Source organism: Leucopleurus acutus (genome assembly GCF_964270905.1).
Source record: "Leucopleurus acutus genome assembly, chromosome: 19".
In the NCBI taxonomy this organism is placed as follows: Eukaryota; Metazoa; Chordata; class Mammalia; order Artiodactyla; family Delphinidae; genus Leucopleurus; species Leucopleurus acutus.
The window spans coordinates 20,438,064-20,456,040 of NC_139161.1; the positions used below are offsets into that span (position 1 = coordinate 20,438,064).

The following is a 17,977-nucleotide window of genomic DNA, read 5'->3' on the forward strand; positions in this document are numbered from 1 at the left end:
GGGCCTGCCCCAGGGACAAAGAGACTCCCTGGCTCCGGGGAGAGGGCGCTGCCCCCATACTGGGAAGGGGGCACTGACCCAGCCCAGCCGGGGCGCACAGGGCAGCGGCGCCAGGCACGTTGCCAGTGGCCATGGGAGAGGCGGTGGGTGCCCGGGGCAGCGTATTCAGTACCTGCCTGCCAGGAGAGGTGGGACACGTTTCCCAGGTCAGCAGCTGACCAGCCAGCCCGCCGTCCACGGCCCCCTTCTGCTGTTTCCACCCCCTCCTGCCCCAGGCCAGGCCCCGGCTCCCTCCCCCCCGCCAAGCCCTGGCCCAGCGCCCAGCTGGGCCCTGGGGGCCCGAGTTACTGTAAGCGTCCTGGCAGGCCCGAGGCCTGGACTCTGCCAGCTGGCCATAGCTGCCGCCACCTCCCACTACCTGGCTCGGCCAGCCAGGGAAGGTTACCGAGACCCCCACCCAGCCAACAGGCGACCCCTGTGGCAGAAGGCGGAGGCGGAGAGGAAACACAGGCCCGGCCAAGAGCAGGCTCGCATCCACAGCCGGAGTCCAGGCTGAGCGCCCCCTCCTGGGACCCTGCCCCGACCCACCAGGTTGCCTGTGGGCGCCCCCCCTCACCCTCCCCACAAAGGGAAGCACCACCTAGCCTGGCCAAGGCGAGGGGAGGGGACTCTACGCCTTCAGGCCCCTTCCCCCAGAGGCACTGGATGGGGCGGGGCGGAGGTGGGGCGCTGCTCGCAGTAGAGCTGCCATTTCCACCAAATGTCGAGAGGTTTGTTTACCCGCCTCCAGCCTCCGTGTCCAGTCCTTGGAGCTATTTATAAGGCCCTCCACGGCAGAGCACTGGGTGGGGGGCGGCGTGAGAGGCGCCGGAGGACAGCACTGTTCAGCTCTCCCTCTGTCCCCCGCAACACCAAACGCAGTCACAGCCATCAGCCTACAAGCCCCCCAAACAACGATCCCCCTTGTCTGGAGGAGCCCACGCCACTGCCGAAGAGACGTGCCTAGAGGCCCACCTCGGCCTGCCGCCCTCCACCTCCCCTCCCACCATGCCCACCCCTCCACTTACTGGCCGGGGATGGCGTGCTATAGCCGCTAACTGGAAGCTGGTGCTGGAGAGTGGTCAGAGCGCCCGGTGGGGAGAGTCCACCCAGCATGGGGGGGAAGAAGAAGGCGTAGGGGGGCACCGGGTATCCATTGAGGTGCCCGCCCCCAGGTGTTGGGCAAGAGCTGCTGTTACTGGCCATGCCAAGCAGCCACAGTCAGAAGGGCAGGCAGACAGTCTGGCCGAAGGCTCTGGCAGGCTTCAGGCCGCCTCTCCTCCGGTCATGGGGCCTGGGCCCAGAGGGGGTTTGGGTGGTCAGCCCACCCCCCCTTCTGTCCTGGAGCTGCGGTCCAAGGCTAGCAGGCTGATCTCAGCCTCCTGGAGCCCCCACTCCAGTTGGGGGCCAGGTGGGCTGGGGGACGTCCCAAGAGCCGGTCCTTTGGTCACGCACTTCTGTGAGCTGACACTTTCCCAGGAAGGTCCAGAGCTGGCCTTCAGGACGCCGAAAGGATCCCTCTCCTAGGTGGGCCCGAGCTAGGTGGCTGGGGAGGCCATGTCCTGTGATGCTGCAGAGAGAAAAAAGACAGGTGAGTGGGCACTGAGGAGCAGGCGCACGGGCATTCCCCGCGGAGCTCCCCAACCTGGGCGGCCGGAGATTTTCCCGTGGCACCCGGCTGAGCAGACAGCTGGCACCATGCCTGGCTGGCAGAGACGGCCTGGGAGTAGGGCCCAGACACTGCTGGGGGTGGCAGGACAGCAGAGCCAGGCTGGGGAGACGGGGACAGAGCCCAGAGCTGAGGAGGACTTCTCACCCACAATCCTGAGAGGAAAGCGTCCCCGGTGCCATGCCACCCCAGAAGATTCCTGCAGCAGAGGAAGGCAGCTGGCCCTCCTTCCCCCAAAACGGGTTACCTGAGGTCAAGATGCAGAGAACGTGTGCTTGAAGGGAGGAGGGAGGGGGAGGAAAAGCCGCTTCCCTAAAGCGGTGGCACTTCTCAGAAAAATGACTCCTAAGCCAGGGGGCCCCCGCTTACACCACTTCCCCCCCAAATCCAAGCCCGAGCACCCCAGATGGGTCTGTCCCACGGGCTGGAGGGGAGGCCCGTTTACATACATACAAATAGGGAAATGGGAACTGAGGACTCCTGGGTATCACCTCCATTGCCCAACAGCATGATGGGCAGGGACTGCCCAGGGTGGAAGCCCCCTACTCCCAGGCAATGGAGGGGCAAGGGAGACTGATCTCAGAGTTCACCCACATACTCTGTCTGCAGAAGCAACCTCCCTGGAGAGGGTGGGAGGTGGGCAGAAGATGAAAGGCCAGATGCCCCTCCACCAGTGCATCCACAAATCCATACCCTGTTTGAACAGCTGGGACCCGAGGACACGCAGAGATAACACCACGGGTAGCAAGAGACAGAGATGAACCCAGAAATTCCACGTCACGGTGAGATAGACAGGCAGCAACAAGAGCAGAGAACGAGACGGAGAAAGAGAAGCATCCACAAGAGGTCCAGGAGGATATATATAAACAGTATCAATAAATATGCACGTACTTATATATGAGTGTGTGTATATACCCACACATATGACATATATGAGAGACAAAAGAAAAGAGACAGAAAGAAACATGGCCAAGCAAAACCACAATGAGATACCACTCTGCATCCACTAAGATGGCTATAATCAAAAACACTGATAACAAGTACGTGAGGATGCGGAGAAACTAAAACCCTCAGACGTTGCTGGTGGGAATGTAAAATGGTGCAGCTGCTTTGGAAAACAGTGTGGCAGTTCCTTAAGAGGTTAAACACAAGAGTTATACGACCCGGCAATTCCACTTCTAGGTATCTACCCAAGAGAAGTTAAAACATAAGTCCACACACAAACTTGTACGTGGGTGTGGCTGTTCATACCAGCACTCCTAACAGCCAAAAAGTAGAACCGACCCAAATGTCCATCAACTGATGAACGGATAAATAAAAAGTTGTACATCCATACAATGGAATGTTATTCTGCCATAAAAAGGAACAAAGTACCGATATACACGACAACATGGATAAACCCCGCAAACATGATGCTAGTTGTAAAAGACTACCTATTGTATGATTCCGTTGATATGAAATGTCCAAAATAGGCAAATCTATAAAGGCAGAAAGTAGACTGTGGTTACCAGGGGCTGGGGCATGGGTCCGAGGGAAATGGGAAGTGACTGCTGAATGGTATGGGGGCTCTTTCTGAAGTGATGAAAATTTTCTAAAAGTGATTGTGGTGACAGTTGCACAACTCTTGTGAATATATTAAAACCAGTGAATTGTACACTCTAATGGGTGAATTTTATGGTATATGAATTATATCTCCATAAAGCTGTTAAGAAGAAAGAAAGGCGGGGAGGAAGGAGAGAGAAAAGAAAAGAAGACAGGGCCACAGAGATCCCAAATAAGGACTACCTCCCTTTCCAAGCCCTTCCTCCCCAAGCTCCGGCGGTGCCAGGCTCCAGGTTCCAGGCTCCAGGCTCAGACCTGGAGTCCAGAGGACACACACATGGCCAGCGTTTGGCTGCGGACCATGCCTGGGATGGGGGAGTTCTGCCAAGGCCACTATGGACGAGGCCAGGACTTCGGGGCCCAGCCGCGCCGGCCAGCCAGCCTGTGACTGTGCGGGGCTGAGGGAGGGGGAGGGGGACAGGTACTTGCAAGGAAGGGGGCAGCTCCCTTTTGTTAACGAGCATGATTTTGACTGTTACTAATTATGACGACCATAGGGCCTCTCTTCTTACTCCTGAATGAGGTGCCCCCTTCCTTCCCCACGCCCCTGCCAATTCCCTCCCGGGCTGCGAGGCTGACGTCAGAGGAGCAGGGACCCCACCCGTTGGCCAGCTGCCGCCCTGGCCCCCCACAACCCCGAGGGGCGCCACACAAGGGAAACTCGAGCCAGCAAGGGAGGGAGGGGTTGGCTGAGCCTCACCAGCGTTGACAGTCAGACCCTCACATACGCGCACACCCACTTGCAGAAACTCACACGCGCAGCTCCAGGGAAAGCGTCCGGTGGACGAGAGCACGCGTGCTTGCACACCTAGCCTGGGTGCGTGCGGGCACGCACGTGACACACGAGGAGAGGAAACCCGGAGATGCGATCCCTCCACACCTGGGCTCCACACACAGTGAAGCCGGCTCCAGGCCTGCATGCCCGGCCCGGGACACAGCTCCCCACAGACGCACAACCACAGCCTCAGAGTTTCCCAAACTGCACTTACCCTGGCCCTCACCCCACCAGGCGAACCTCTGCACCTGCCTCCCTGCGGGCCGGCCCCCCCAGTACACAGCAGGGTCCACAGACACAGAGAAGCACGCCGGTGGATTCACGTCCAAATGGGGGCCGGCCTCTCTGAGGTGAGGCCCAGGAAGCCATTCACTCCAGAACCCAGGCCTCCTGACCCAGCTTTTGCGGGGTGGGGGGCAGCAGCAGATTCGATCTGGACCCTCTGGAGCCAACCCTTGACCCCAGAGGAGAGATTAACGACAGCCGCCTTAATGCCTCAATTCTGCCCCTGAGGAGTTTGAAACTGGACCGTACTTCAAACCTCAGCCACAGATACACACCCCAGGGAGAGGCTGGAAGGTGTTCCCCACCCCCATCGGAGCCTCACTAAAGGAGCTCAGCCTGCAAACTTCAATGCAGTTAGCTCCCTGGGGAAGGCCTTGAGCCAAGGGAAGGGGCAAAGGTTACAGAAATGGGCCAAGGGCCAGGCTGACCAGGGAACAGGGATGGGCAAGGGCAGGGATGATGGGGGCGGGGCCAAAGAGCACAGCCCTGGCCTCAGAAGGTCCCTCTGGAACTACGACCCTTGGGGAGATGCCTGGGCTCTGGCCCCCTGCACCCAGGGGTGGAGAAGACACTGTCAGAGAATCGAAACCAGCACCAAAGAAAGGGAAAACAAATTACCCACATCCAACCTCCACCCTATGCCCGCCACCTCCACTGCCCGTGGGCACCCTCCCTTGAGGGAGAGAAAAACCACAGGCCCACACCTCCCAAACCCGGAGCCCAGCCTCGGCCCAGCAGAAAGGGGGGGTGGGGGGGAGGGCCAGAGCACCTGCCACCAGCCAGGCACCCCTGCCTGCTGGGGCCTCCCTCACCCTCAAAAGGCTCCAGGATCCCTCCCCCCAGTGTCAGGTGTCCCCAGCTACCCGTTCTTTATGTCCCCAGAGTCACACATCTGGAGAAAAAGGCAAATGTTGGCCAAGCTGTGAAGACAGCAGAAAGAACCAGAAGTCTGAAGGGTCAAATCTCAGCTCTGCCACTTTGGGTGACCTTAGGCGAGTCACTTAACCTCTCTAAGCATCTGTTTACTCGTCTGTGAACTGCCTACCTCAACAACCGGCTGTGTGATTTAAGAGATAAAAGTCCTGGAAAGCACCTAGCACAGCGCCCACCCGGCACACAGGAGGTGCTGGGCAACGGGTCCCCTCCCTCCCCCGCGCCTGCCAGCACCACGTCGGGGCCTCCCTGGGCAGTATGTCTGCTGTCCCTTCCCCAGCCAGGGCTAGCAGCTGCTGACAGGGCTGAGCGGGAGAATTACCCATTTTCCAGGGTCTGCTTCCCCCCAGACTGAGGACAGGAATGTGGGGAGAGGAATATTCGGGGTGTGGGTGGAGGCCTGACCACAACCCTTTCCCAAATTCCCTTCTTTCATTTCACAAACCAAAAAAGGGAAACCTTTGGACGTGGGGAGGGGAGGAGGGGAAGAGGAATAGACGGTTTCCCCCCCTACCCTCAGGGAAGAGGAGCCAGGGGTCCCCAAACCCAGCTGGCCCTGCCCCCCTTCTCCACCCAATCCCTCCTCTCTGCTCCCCAGGCTACCCCACTACCATGGCTCGCAAGGAATAGAAGCCAGGCAGTCCTGGACGGGCTGAGAGGAGGGGATAAGGATTGGGGCGCTTAAAAGAAGGGGGGACAGGGGCTTTCCTAGGCATTCTAGACAGTCAGTGAATCATATGCAAATGACACCCAAGGCTCAAGCTCAACTTGGGGGTGGGGGACAGGGACTCCAGCCCTGACGGAAGCAAAGACCCAGCCCCTCTGGACCCCCTCCCCTGTCAGGAGCTGGCAGAGCAGAGCAGGGCGGGACAGGGCAGATTTCAAACCAGAACAGTGGGCTGGAACTATTTATAAACTTTCCAGAAAAATACACACACACTCACATACACGCAAAGCCAAAACCTCTCCCCTCCCCCACACTCCTCAGATCAGCAGAATGGTGAACATTACTCCCTTTTCCCCCTTTTTCCAGAGGCCCCTCTCTCCTCCTGGCCACTCCGGTCCTCTGTTTACCTTTTGCTCTCCAGGCTCTGGGCTGCAGGAAGCCAGCAAGGCCAGCCTCATTTTGAAAGAGACCACCCCAGGAGGGCCTGAGCAGGACCAGCGGGGTGAGGTTGGGACAGTGGAGGGCACCTCTTCCCCACCAGTCCTCAGAAGCCCGGGCCTGCCTCGCTGGAGCTGGGACTTGTTGGAAAACCTGCCCCAAGCACGTGCAGGGCCTGAGCACATCTACGGAGAGAGTCAGGGGAGCGCTGAAGTCCAGCGTCTGGCCTCTGGATGCTGCCACTGCCCACTGCCTCAAGACACAGCACCTAGTCCCAGAAAAGTAGATCTGATGTCTCCCCAACTTGTACCCGCCCAAGCTTCTGCCCCAGCTACACAGGGCCGCCTGACCTCCACGGGCCATCATCCCCGCAGTGACTGAATACCAGGCAGAAAGGGCAACTGGACAACCCAAGCCCAGGACAGGCCAGGTGCTGGGAGGAGGAAGGGTGTGTGTGGGGGATGTCTGCTGGTCAGGGCAGTGTCCCGACTCCGCACCCCAGGGGCTGCACCCCAGAGCCCCCTGGGAGATGTGCCCAGGGCCTCCGAAGCCCAGGGCGGCTGAGGGGCCCACCCGGAACCAGAGCTGAAGCCTCCCACCCAGTCTTCTCTTGGAGCAGAGAACAGGTGAAAGGGCAGGGGGCAGCCCAGGCCTCAAGGAGAGGGATGGGCCCACAGGGAAGGAAGAAAACAGGAAGAGGAAGAGATGAGGCTGCCGAGGCCACAGCCAGACCACAGGAGTGTGTGGACCACACAAAGGCAGCTCTGTCCGGGTCGGGGACCGAAGGGGCACAGACAAAAGGGGACACCCCCCCAGCCTGGAAACCACCGTCCTTACAGCCAGCCTGGCACGGGGCTTTCCCCACCCCCACCTTGGCAGCTGCCCCCTCACCACTGTCTCCCCTCTCCGCGGTGCAGGAAGCATAACTCTCACAAGGGGCGGGGGCTGCCGAACACACAGAGCAGCAGGTATGTGCGCGGCTGCGCGGCTGCAACCCGCCTCCCCCAACCCCTCAGCTCTGCCCCAACCCTACCCCGGGGCGGACAGACTGTCGGCACGACCCAGTGCTACCAGCCCCCTCCCGGCGTCCTTCCCTAGGGACCCGGGCTGCAGGGAAGCCGGGAACGCCCGCCCCCGCCCCCCTCCCGCCTCAGGATATCCTTTTGGCTCTGACCCCAGACCAGGCCTGAGTCAGACCGTGCCCCGCCCCACACCCCCCATCCAGCGACCCCCAGGAACTTCCTACGCCCCACGCTCCACACCCCCCTACTCAGGTGGGGCTAGAACTAGGGGGAATCTCTTCCCCTCTCCACCCCCAGCTGAACAGGGAAGCCCACCAGGGGGTGGGGCGGATGGTCACAAAGTCCCAGGACCAGCCCCTTAAAGCACAGGGCCTGCGGTATCAGGGTGAAGCGGGTGCAGGCTGTGTGTGGAGGGGAGAGGAGGCCCTGCAGACCACCACCTCCCCGGCCCCAAAACACACACAGCTGGGGATCCTGCCCAGAGCCCCTCCCTACTCCAGCCTGGACCCCAAGAAACCACAGAAACTCCCTGGGGAAGGTAGTTTCCATGAGAACACAGGACGGGAGAAGGCTCCAAAGGGAGGGGTGAGGGCGCGGAGGCTCCAAGAACGGGCATCTTTCTGGGACTGCGGGACCCAGGCTGGAGGGGACAGGGTCTGCACAATCGGTCAGATTCACGGTCAGCCAAGCACAGCCAGACGTGGTCACAGTCTCCCCGACGCTCAGTCTGAGTAGGTGGCTGTGACTCCTTCCCACAGACAGAAGTCTGGGGGGCCCTGGGGGATCTGGGGCATCGGAGACCACACACACTCAGCTTGAAACAGCCCCCTGGGCATGCCCCCCAGTCCCCCCCCAAAACTGTGGGCCTAGGGGGAGGGGCAGCTCCCTCCCCAAGAGAACCAGGGTAGTGCCCAAGGCGGCCATCTCCATGGCAACCAACAACAAACATCCCGGGAACCACAGAGGGCCAGGAAGTGACAGCCACGTGACAGGAAGCCAGTTTTTTCAGTGGGGGGGGGGCGAGGAAGATTGTTAGCAGCCCCTGGGGAATCAGCTGTCCCCTAAGTTTCCCCTACTTGGAACTGGAGGGAAGGGGTCAGCTGGGAAGGTGGCCACACACATACACCCGACCCCACTGCAGTGTGCGCAGTCGGTCGCAGGGCTGACGGGCCCTCCCTTCCCGCCTGCCACTCACGGTTCTCCCCTTTGGGTCCCCCTCCCTTCCACTTCCTGCCGTGACTGGAGATCAGAGAACTCCCCACCGCAGCTTCCCCTTCTCAAGTCTCGATTCCTGGGCTGAAGGTTTACTGTGGGGCGAGGGACACAAGGAAGGAAGGCTGGGGACCTGCGGTAGGACCCAGGGGACAGATGCTCCAGGGGAGGAGCCGGGAGGGAGCTACTCCAAGGTAGGTGTGTACACACAGGCACACATAGAGCGAGTGGGTCACGGTGGCACACCACCGGGGCGCAGTGACACACAGAGACTGCCTGACCTCAGGCAGCTCTGGGAAAAATCGAGCAGGGCCACTGGATCCGCCCCGGCGCGCCCCACTCCAGCCCAGTTCCTGAGCCTCCGGGTTCAGCTCAGGCGTCTCCTGGCTTCCAGGCAGGCGAGGTCTCAATAGTGCCCAGCCCCCACCGCCTCTCCCCTGCCTTTCCTGCTGAGGAATCCCCCTCCCTGCTCCAAGGTGCTCGCCCAGACGAGGGCACCTTGGCCGGAGGCGGGGGGAATGGAACCTCCCGCCACCCCCCTCCCCTTCTCTGCAGATGTCCCAGACTATATTTAGCCCAAACCGGGCGGCTAGCCAGACCCAGACTCCCCACTGGCCCGGAGCTGAGCTCCCAGTTTTTATGCAATTAAAACATTAACAGAGAACCACCCCCATCCACACACCCCCATACCCCCCAGCCCAGCCAGAGCAGCCGAGCTCAGAAAACACGACAAGGGCAGCCCAGCCCTGCAGCCAGCGAGCCAGCGATGCGGCTGGCGGTCATCGGGCAAGCAGCAATAAACTCATCCCCTTGCCCATGTCCTGGGCCCTATAACCCCCACAGGCAGGACAGGGACATCACCCACCAGATCAGGTTGACACTTGGTGGGGGGGGTAGGCTTTCCTTGTTCCGGGGCCGGAAGGGAAAGGCATATCCAGTGGGTGGGGGGTTGCCTGGTTGCAGAAATTCCACCTGTCATTTTGCAGCCCCCCTCCCTGGCCTGCTCCAGTTACAGGGCTGGGGGTTGGCAACAGGTGCTGGCCAGGCTGGCAGCAGTCTAATCCCCCACCCGCTCCCCAGGCTGACAGTGGTGCCTGAGGTCCAGGCAGGGGCCCTGGCCAGCAGGATGCTGGGTAAAAGAAGGAGGCACTGCTGCCTGGTGGGGAGGGGGCAGCCCAGGCCCCTTCTGTAAGACCTGGCCCCCTGGACTCTGTGATGTGTGTTGGAGGGTCTGGGGAAGGCAGGGAAACCTTAGTTCCACCGCACCTATTTCATTTCCCCACGATGCCAGGCCGGGCGGGCTAGAGTGTGGGAGGTCTGTCTGCCTGCCTCTTCCTCCTCCTCCTCTCCAAATTCCAGGAACAGGCAAGGGAGGCTCCAGTTGCAGAGAGAGAGAGAGCAAGCAGGCGGTCCCAGCTGAGAGGGAGGGGGGGCGGGGACTGGAGCGGGAGGCAAGATCCAGACGAAGCAAGAGACGCCCACGCCCAAGCCAGACAGGACAGACACACTGACACCGACACATTCTCACACTCTGGGCCTGGTCCCTGAGTGCCGCCCACTCTGCAGGGACACCCAGACTCCCTCAGCCAATCCTGCCCATCCCCAGAACACTCCCTGGACACACACGGAGAGCCAGGCCTTCGCTCCCACCCCACATCCCCCCACAAACCCTGTGGGCTCCGTACAGCAGCCAGAGGGTGGAAAGGGGAACAGAGGGAGGAAAGACAGCAGGCGTCAGAGAGGACATGGAGCCAAAGCCCTGGGAACTGGGGTATCAGTTGCCACACTCCTTTCCCAAAACCCAGTAAGTCAAGACAACCCTGGCCATCTTGCCAGGAGCCCTGCCAGCTTCCCACACTCCCCAAACCACCACCACTAGAAAGGGTGTGGGGTGCTGGGCGAGTGGAGATTACCCCATTTACTCATCACAGGGATAGGATTACCTTCCCCAGATGCCCATCACCCCCAAACCCAGACAGAGCTCCTAAATGGACCCCACAGAGTCCCAAACACACCCACCCGTACAGCACAGTCTGGGTCCTGCCCTGCCCCTGCCACCCAGAGGACAGGGAATGGGGCACTGAGGTTTTATCTGGGGGCAGGCCCCACCCTGTCACATAGTTCTGAGGACAACCCACCTAATACCCTCAAGTCTGAGCAAGGAGTGGCGCAGGGGTGGGGGTGGAGGGGTTCCCAGAGGGCAGAGCCAGCTTTCAAGACCAAATGATTTAGGGGAAGGGGAGCTAATTAACTGGAGTCTGGGTCAGTACCCCCAAAACAGACCTTAAGGGCCACTCAGACAATGCCCTTTCCCCCCACAATAGACATGGTGGCAGGAACCACGTCATGGTACATGTGGGTGACTATGCCCAGCAGGGCGGCATGGGGGTGATCAGGATGGGGCTGCCCGCAGCTAGCTTCCTGCCAGGCTGCCACATGGCTGGGAGGTGGAGGGGGACCAGAGAGATTTCCCAGAGTGGTAGCAGGGGCATTTAGGGTCAACCTGAAGGATGGGGATTTGGGGACTATAAGAGGAGGTGGCCGGGATTAAGCGGTTCCAAGCCCAGGGTCTTCTCAGAACTGCCACTGCATCTGCACTGCCCTCATCAGTCTGGCCGGGAAAGTCCTGAGGTGACCACCACATGCACACTCATTCACACCCTCCAAATCCAAGATCCTCAGCTCCCAAGGGTCAACTCCAGTCTGACCCTAGTGACCGCTCTGTCTCAGGACTGACATGGCCCAGACTCCCAGGCAGAACTGACGTCCTAGCCCCTCCCACTGCACCAACATCTTTCATAGCCACAAACTCCCTGATTCCACAACTACCCCTCTTCTTCCTCCAGGTCCAAATACCCTTTCTCTTATTCCCTCCCCCAGACTCATCTCCACCTCTCACAGGGGAAGCCCCAAGGCTCCAAACCACCCCCCACGGCACCCTGGGGCTTCCCCAGCCCAGCCTCCCCATCAAGCACAAGCCCTGGAAGAGAGTTTGGGGCTTGAGCCCGTTTCCTAGCGAGACCTGGCAACCTTACTGAACCACTTCCCCAGAACCCTGCCCTATGACCACTGCAGCCAGGGAAGGGACAAGAGATATCCCTGAATCTCCTAACCAGGAAACTGGAGGAGGAATGGCAGTTAGGAGCGGAAGTGAGGGTTGGGGGTAAGCAGCACGGGGTGGGGGAGTGGGGGAGTGTTCCTCTGAAAACACACACACACACACACACACACACACACACACACACACACGTGCACTCATCTCGCAGGTAGAAGGCAATCTGGTTGCAGAAGAGGGAGCTGGCACTAGTGGGGGCCAAGGGTACCCCTCCATGCCAGCACGTGGGCAACCTATCCAAGGTAGGATGAATGGTGGAAAAGCGTCTCCAAGACCGGGGGGCTTTTCTTATCTGATTTCCACATGAGTTAGTCCCCATCCCCAGCCTAGCACACTGGAGGCCTGGCCTTCTCACGTAGCCTGACAATAGGGCAATGTCCAGAGAGGAGAAGGGGCATTGCCAAGCAGATTTTCCAGCGCCCCCCTCCCACATACACATCTGGCTAGCAGCTTCCCCGCCTTCTGGGTGGCACCAGGTCCCAGACACCCTCAGCAGAGCAAAGACGACCAATCTATTCCTTCCTCCCTACACCCGCAAAAGCTTCCATGACTCCATGGTGCCACCCGACCCAGAGACATCCCTCCCTGGCTGCACTGGCTCCCGTCCCCAATCTGACGGCTCCCCGTGCTCCACGGGGGACACCAGCTGAATGGGCCCCGCCCCCCAACCGGCTGCCTCTGGTGGGGGTGGGCCCCCGGGCTGATTCTCCCCAAACCACAGGGCGGCTCAGATAACAGGAGGGAAAGAAGGAGGGGGCTAGTCCGTTGGGCATCCGATCTCTCCCCAAACAGGTTTGAAAGTCTTTTTGTTTTGCTTGTTTGTGAGGAGAAAAGTGAGAGAGAGCAGGAGTTCCCAGCGGCGGTTCTGCCACAGCTCGGGCGCCGGAGACACGCGCGGCAGACGGCCCCAGACGCCTCACGGCTTCGCGCGAAGACACGGGCGCAGACAGACGGGGCTCCCCCACCCTGAGCACGGTGGCGCGGGGTTGGGAAGCCTAGGAAACCCCAGGTTCCCGTCGGAACCCGCCCGGCACCGGGTCCCCGCCCACGGGTCCTCTCAGGAGCAGGCCAAGGGGCCGCGATGCCTGCGGGAGCCGGAGTCGCTCTAAAATCCCCGGGGGAGAGGTTACCTCGCAGTGGGGGGAAGCAATCCGTCCGGGTCGCCCGCGAGCACGGCGTCTGCCCTGACCCTGAGCCTTGGAGCCGTTCGGCGTCAGGGGTTGCGGGGTCCAGGGAGAGGAGCGGTTTGGGGGGCCGCGGCTCAGGGGCGCGGGGCGAAAGCAGCGGCCATGGCGAGTCACGTGCGGAGGCTGAAACTTTACCCGGAGCCCCAGACCGGGGGGCGGAGGGTACCAAGCAGCGGGGAGGCCCTCACCCTCGGGCCCGCCCCCGTCCGCCCTCCGACCAATCAGAAACCAGGGGCGGGCCCACAGTATCACGCCCCCCCTCCCCTTAACAGACCCGGGAAAGGGCGAGTCTTAAAGGAGCCGCGCCTAGCAGAAGGCTGGACCGTGGGAATCTGGGAGAATCCCTCCCTCTGCCCCAAAAGGAGACATTCAGAGCGAGAAGGGGGAGTTCTGCGCAAAAAATGGAAGGAGGGCTCGGTAGAGAAAGGACTGCAGTGTGCGGTATCACACTCCCTTCACTCCAACGACACACCCACACTCACAGGGGCAAGGATCATACGCACACAACCCTCACACCTAAACCCGGGTTTGAGGGACTGCGACGTAATATGGAAGCGAATACAGTGACTCCGGCCCTATCTGTCAAGCCCCTGACTCCCATAATTATAATCCTCCTCCAGCAACCCCTTGAAAATGAGAGCTGTGTGACCTTGAGCAAGTCGCTTCCTCTCTCTAAATCCTAATTTTCTCACTGGCAAAAAAGGAGTGCAAAAGCAGATAGACCGCCCTCAAGTACACCTGCTCACCTCGTCTCCCCCAAACACGTTTCCAGCTCAAGTGGGTCGGAGGAACTCTGGCCCAACCCAACCCTTCAGCAAACCCCAGAACCCTCCCCCAAAAAGGACAGCGGCTCTTGTGATCTTCCAAGAGCCGAGTAGGGGGCGCCCAGGAGCACCCCTACATGCTACGGGACTCTCAGACCCAAAGCTTCTTTCTCCTGGCCCAGGCTGGAGGAGCCAGGAAAGCTCGCATTCTTGTTCCAGCGGGGCAGGATCTGAATTACTCTCCCTCTGCAGAGACCCCAATCCCCAACACAGCCACAAGCCCCCTCCCAGCCTGCTGCTCCGTTTGGGAGGACCATCTCCCCACCTCTAGCAGTCCACTGGGGGAGAGAAAGAGGAATCAATAGGGAACACCCCCCTCCCCGTCCCCGGTCAGAGAAGTAGCCACAAGTAACCCCACAGGACTTCCCACTGGAAGGGGAAGTGCCACACTCCCAGGCCTCCACCCCTGACCCGGCTGGCTGAGCTCTCAAACCCACCGGCCCGACGGCCCCCGCTTTATAGACAAGGAACCGCAGGCTGGGAGTGGACACGGGTTTAGTCCCCGATCACCCTGGCACCGGTTGCACAGCCGGGTCTAGGACCGAGGTATCTGATTGTCTCTCTCCAGCTTTGGGGCCCCAGCCTGGGTGAGATAGGACAAGCAGGGTCGGCGGGACGCTGTGCCCTGAGGTCCGGCGGCACAGGGGGAGAGCGTCCGGGCAACGCTTCCCCAGGCCCCTTCCCGCCTGCTGGGCCTGGCCGTCTCCCGCACCCGTCTGGATTTCCGTCCGCCGGTGCGAACCGCCCGCCCAGCCCCTCCCACCCTGTCCCGTCCAGATCCATCCGCAAACATGCGCTCAGCAGGCAGGAATGCGCCAATGGCTCCCAGATGTGGACGCCGACGCTTAACCCCTTCCCCCCCAGCTCCCCCCCCCCCCACCAAAGGCGTTCTAGCTTGAGTCCAGCCAGCAGCAGGGGGCGCCGCCCCGATGAGGGACCAGCCTGGGAGGGGACTTAGTGCTAGCCAACCCCCAAGCCCGCACAGGCTCCTCCTGGCCTACATTCTACCAGTCTTCCTTCCCGCGGAGGCTAGAGGGGAAGGATCACAGACACAGAAATACAAGTGTGCACAAACACAGGTATACTGCCTCCCACGAAGGGTGGCCTTCATGTACACCTGCCAGCACACAGGGTCAGGTACGCTCGCGCACACGGAGATGCAGGTGTGCAAATGCACACCCAGGACACGCATATGTGCACACGCACGTGCACATTCAGAGCACACCTGTATGCACATATGTATGCACATGTATGCACACAGAACAAGCACATACAAGACAGGCATCTGTGCGTATGCACAAGGTCCCGAAGCAGAGGGTGCGGGTGCGGCACACTCCTGGACAGCAGTAGACCCTCAGGCACATGAGGGAAGAAATTCATGCGCCCACAAACCTGCTCCCCACAGGGGGCAGTTGCTCACGCACAGAAGATCCGCACCCAGGTATACAAGCATACAGCCGGCACACCTTGAGGGCACTCCCTCCCTGCCCAGCTGAGCTCCAGCTGTGCTGGGCCCACTCCAGTGTCCCCACCCCCCCCACCCTCCAGGGACCCTCATGCAGGAGGGAGAAGGAGGCAGCAGGAGACTGGCAGAGGGAGAAAAGCCACAGTCCCAGGTGCTCCTCACTCCTTGAAAAAGACACTCCTTCTTGGGGCCTACCCTTCCCCTGCTGCAGGCAGAAGGAGATGGGCTGGGGGAGGAGCCTGAGCAGCTGGCTGCCCAAGACAGGGATCCCTCTTCCCACTAGGGGAAATCTGAGAGAGCCCTGATAGGTGCAGGCCCGGTGACAGGCCCCCCACACAGACAAAGGAGATACAAAACAGCTGTGAAACACCCCGGGAGAGCCCACACTTCCCCCAAAACAAGGCCTCCCTTTCATGGCCTGTGGGGAACTCCTGCATCATTGGTAATCATCGGAACAGAGGATGGGAAACTTTGACCATCTGGATGCAAGTGGGGTGGAGGTGTCTGCTGGAACCCGAACCGACCCCAACAGACTCCTCTCCCCCTCTGCAGCCACCCAGCTCATCCCCAAAGCCCCCTCATGGCTCCGCACATCTGATTCTCACGGTCCTGGAGGGTCATCTAGGGCAGGGCTCCTGTTTCCATTGTACAGATGAGGAAACTGAGGCTCCACCAGGGAATTGCCTTGCTCAAGGTCATACAGCTTGTCGATGGCAGACCTAAGATTCAAACCCACAATCCCCTCCGCACACGCCCTCCCATTTACTCTGAACGAAATACATTTCCATGCGGTACCCTGCTCCCTCTTCCTTTACCCTCTCAGCAGAGCATATGGAAGAAACACCAGCCTTGCCTGGCTCTGCAGAGTTGTGGGTGGGGCCAGGGCATGCCAGAGAGAGATCAGAGAAGATGCTGGGGGCTCCACACATAGTCCCCAACCCCACCCGCAAGCACGATGCCCACCTGCCCAGCAGGCACGGCCAGTGACTCAGCTGCATCCGGGGGAGATGCCAGGGCAGTGACTCACCTACCGAGAAGAGCTGAGCCTGGCACCTTGCCAGCCCCAGGACAGAAGTGACTTAGTCACCGAGACTGTGATATCCAGCAGGAACAGCCCAGGGACTGGGGACAGGGGCAGGCTGTGTCCTCCATGGTTATGTGCATTACAGGCATCTTGGGGCAAGCCATGGCTTTACCCACCCCTGCCCCCTCCCCACTGCTCACCCCCACCACGCCAGGCCCTGCTCCAGTGCAGACAAGTTTTGTGAGACCCCCTGGGCTGCCCTGCCTCTCCCCTGAAGCCTGCCCTTTGCCCATCACTCACCACCCACTCTCCCAGCCCCGCCTCCGCCTGCCACCCAAGTTGTACCCAGGCTGTGAGTCTCCTTTAACATGTCTTGGCAACACCTCCTGCCGCCACAGCCCCTCTCACCACCACCCGCCCCCCCCCCCAAATACACACATGCACTCATACACACTTCTGCCAGCCCTGCTTCTGCCAGCAGCTGCTGAAGTTGTTCAGCAGGAGGGGAATCGGGAGGGTGGGGTGCAGGGATCGAGTTACCAGAGGCTGATGGGGTGGGCTGCCACCCAATCCCTTCCCCAGCTCGTCCTCCTCCCTGGGCACAGCCTGCCTCACCCACCTGCTCCCCTCCCACCTCTGGCTGGCAGTGGACTCCACCCAAGCTAGAAAACAATAAATGTTCAAGGGTATTTGTCATGCTAAGACCAGCCCAGTATATGAGAGAGAGGGAGAGAGAGAGAATGAGAGAGAAGACAGCGATGGACAGAAAGAATAATTCCCGTGCTCAGTGCCCAGGCTACAACCACTAGGTGTGTGTATCTCTGCGTATGTTGAGCCAGAAGTGGACTGAGTAACTCCCCAAGTCCTGGGAGAGTTGATGGGGCTCAAGAGGAGCCGACCGGCTGAACAACCTCAATCCATTTGCACTATTGATTTCTCATACACTGCAGCCTGCCTGATGCGGGGCGGGGGGGAATGATAAGTAAGCCCCCCAGAGACATAGAAACTGAGCGGAGAGGGGGGAGGGGCCCCTGCACCCAATCTGTGGCCCACTGAGACCGTGGCAGGGGACTAGGAGCCATTGAGTGGCAGGAGGGAGGGTGGGGAGTTGGATTCAAGCCTGTCTGGGACACCTCCTTCCAGCAGCATCTGAAGCTGATTCAAAGAAAGAAGGTGGGGGACAGCAGCACCATCAGCGGCTACACAGGCAGGGCTCTGAACAACTGGAGAGAGAGGGTGCCATTCATACCCTGGTCTATGGAATGGCGCCCCCTGCAGCTGTGCAACATGGTGGCCCTGGGGATGAGGCTGAATTCTGAGGAACCACGTTTCCGCACTGAACTTTCTTACCCTGCACCTCCAACCAGCTGCCTCTGCCTCTAGGCCTCAGAAGGGCTCACTTCTGACTGTGATCAGAAGCCAACAGCAATCTCCCCATGCCTACCCCCTTCCTGGTTGAGGGGGATTGGCAAACAACCACCTTGACCTAGGCACGGCAGGATGGGCACTCACAAAAGGCTCTGGAGAGTCTGGAAAGCTGCATCCTAGCCCTTGGTCTGTCCCTAACTCATCCTGGGACTGTAGGCACAACCCCCAGCCCTCTCTGGGTCTCTAAAATGGAGTTAGACCGAGATGCCCCTTCTCAAAGGGGTCTCCAAGCTCCCGGCTCGCCAGCCTGTGAGACTTTTGGAACCTGCCCAGCACCTTGATTCACATCTGT

The 17,977-nt window shown here is 60.4% G+C and overlaps 1 protein-coding gene and 1 long non-coding RNA gene across 3 annotated transcripts in view; one reads left to right on the top strand and one right to left on the bottom strand.

The window, feature by feature from the left end:
• Positions 1-17,977, bottom strand: part of RARA (retinoic acid receptor alpha) — a 43,597-nt gene that overhangs the window by 21,675 nt on the left and 3,945 nt on the right. The window contains exons 1-2 of one of the 2 annotated variants that reach the window (XM_082860975.1): positions 12,888-13,012; positions 1,068-1,609 (exon numbers count right to left, since the gene is read on the bottom strand). In XM_082860975.1, coding sequence (XP_082717101.1) covers positions 1,068-1,245 — 178 coding nt within the window. In that variant the 5' untranslated portion in view covers positions 1,246-1,609; positions 12,888-13,012. Of the gene's footprint in view, positions 1-1,067; positions 1,610-12,887; positions 13,013-17,977 lie in introns of those variants that run through there. The other variant, XM_082860976.1, reaches the window with a different exon arrangement.
• Positions 1,547-2,604, top strand: LOC309975788. The gene is made up of 2 exons (XR_014326963.1): positions 1,547-1,630; positions 2,318-2,604. It is a non-coding gene; the product is annotated as an uncharacterized lncRNA (long non-coding RNA).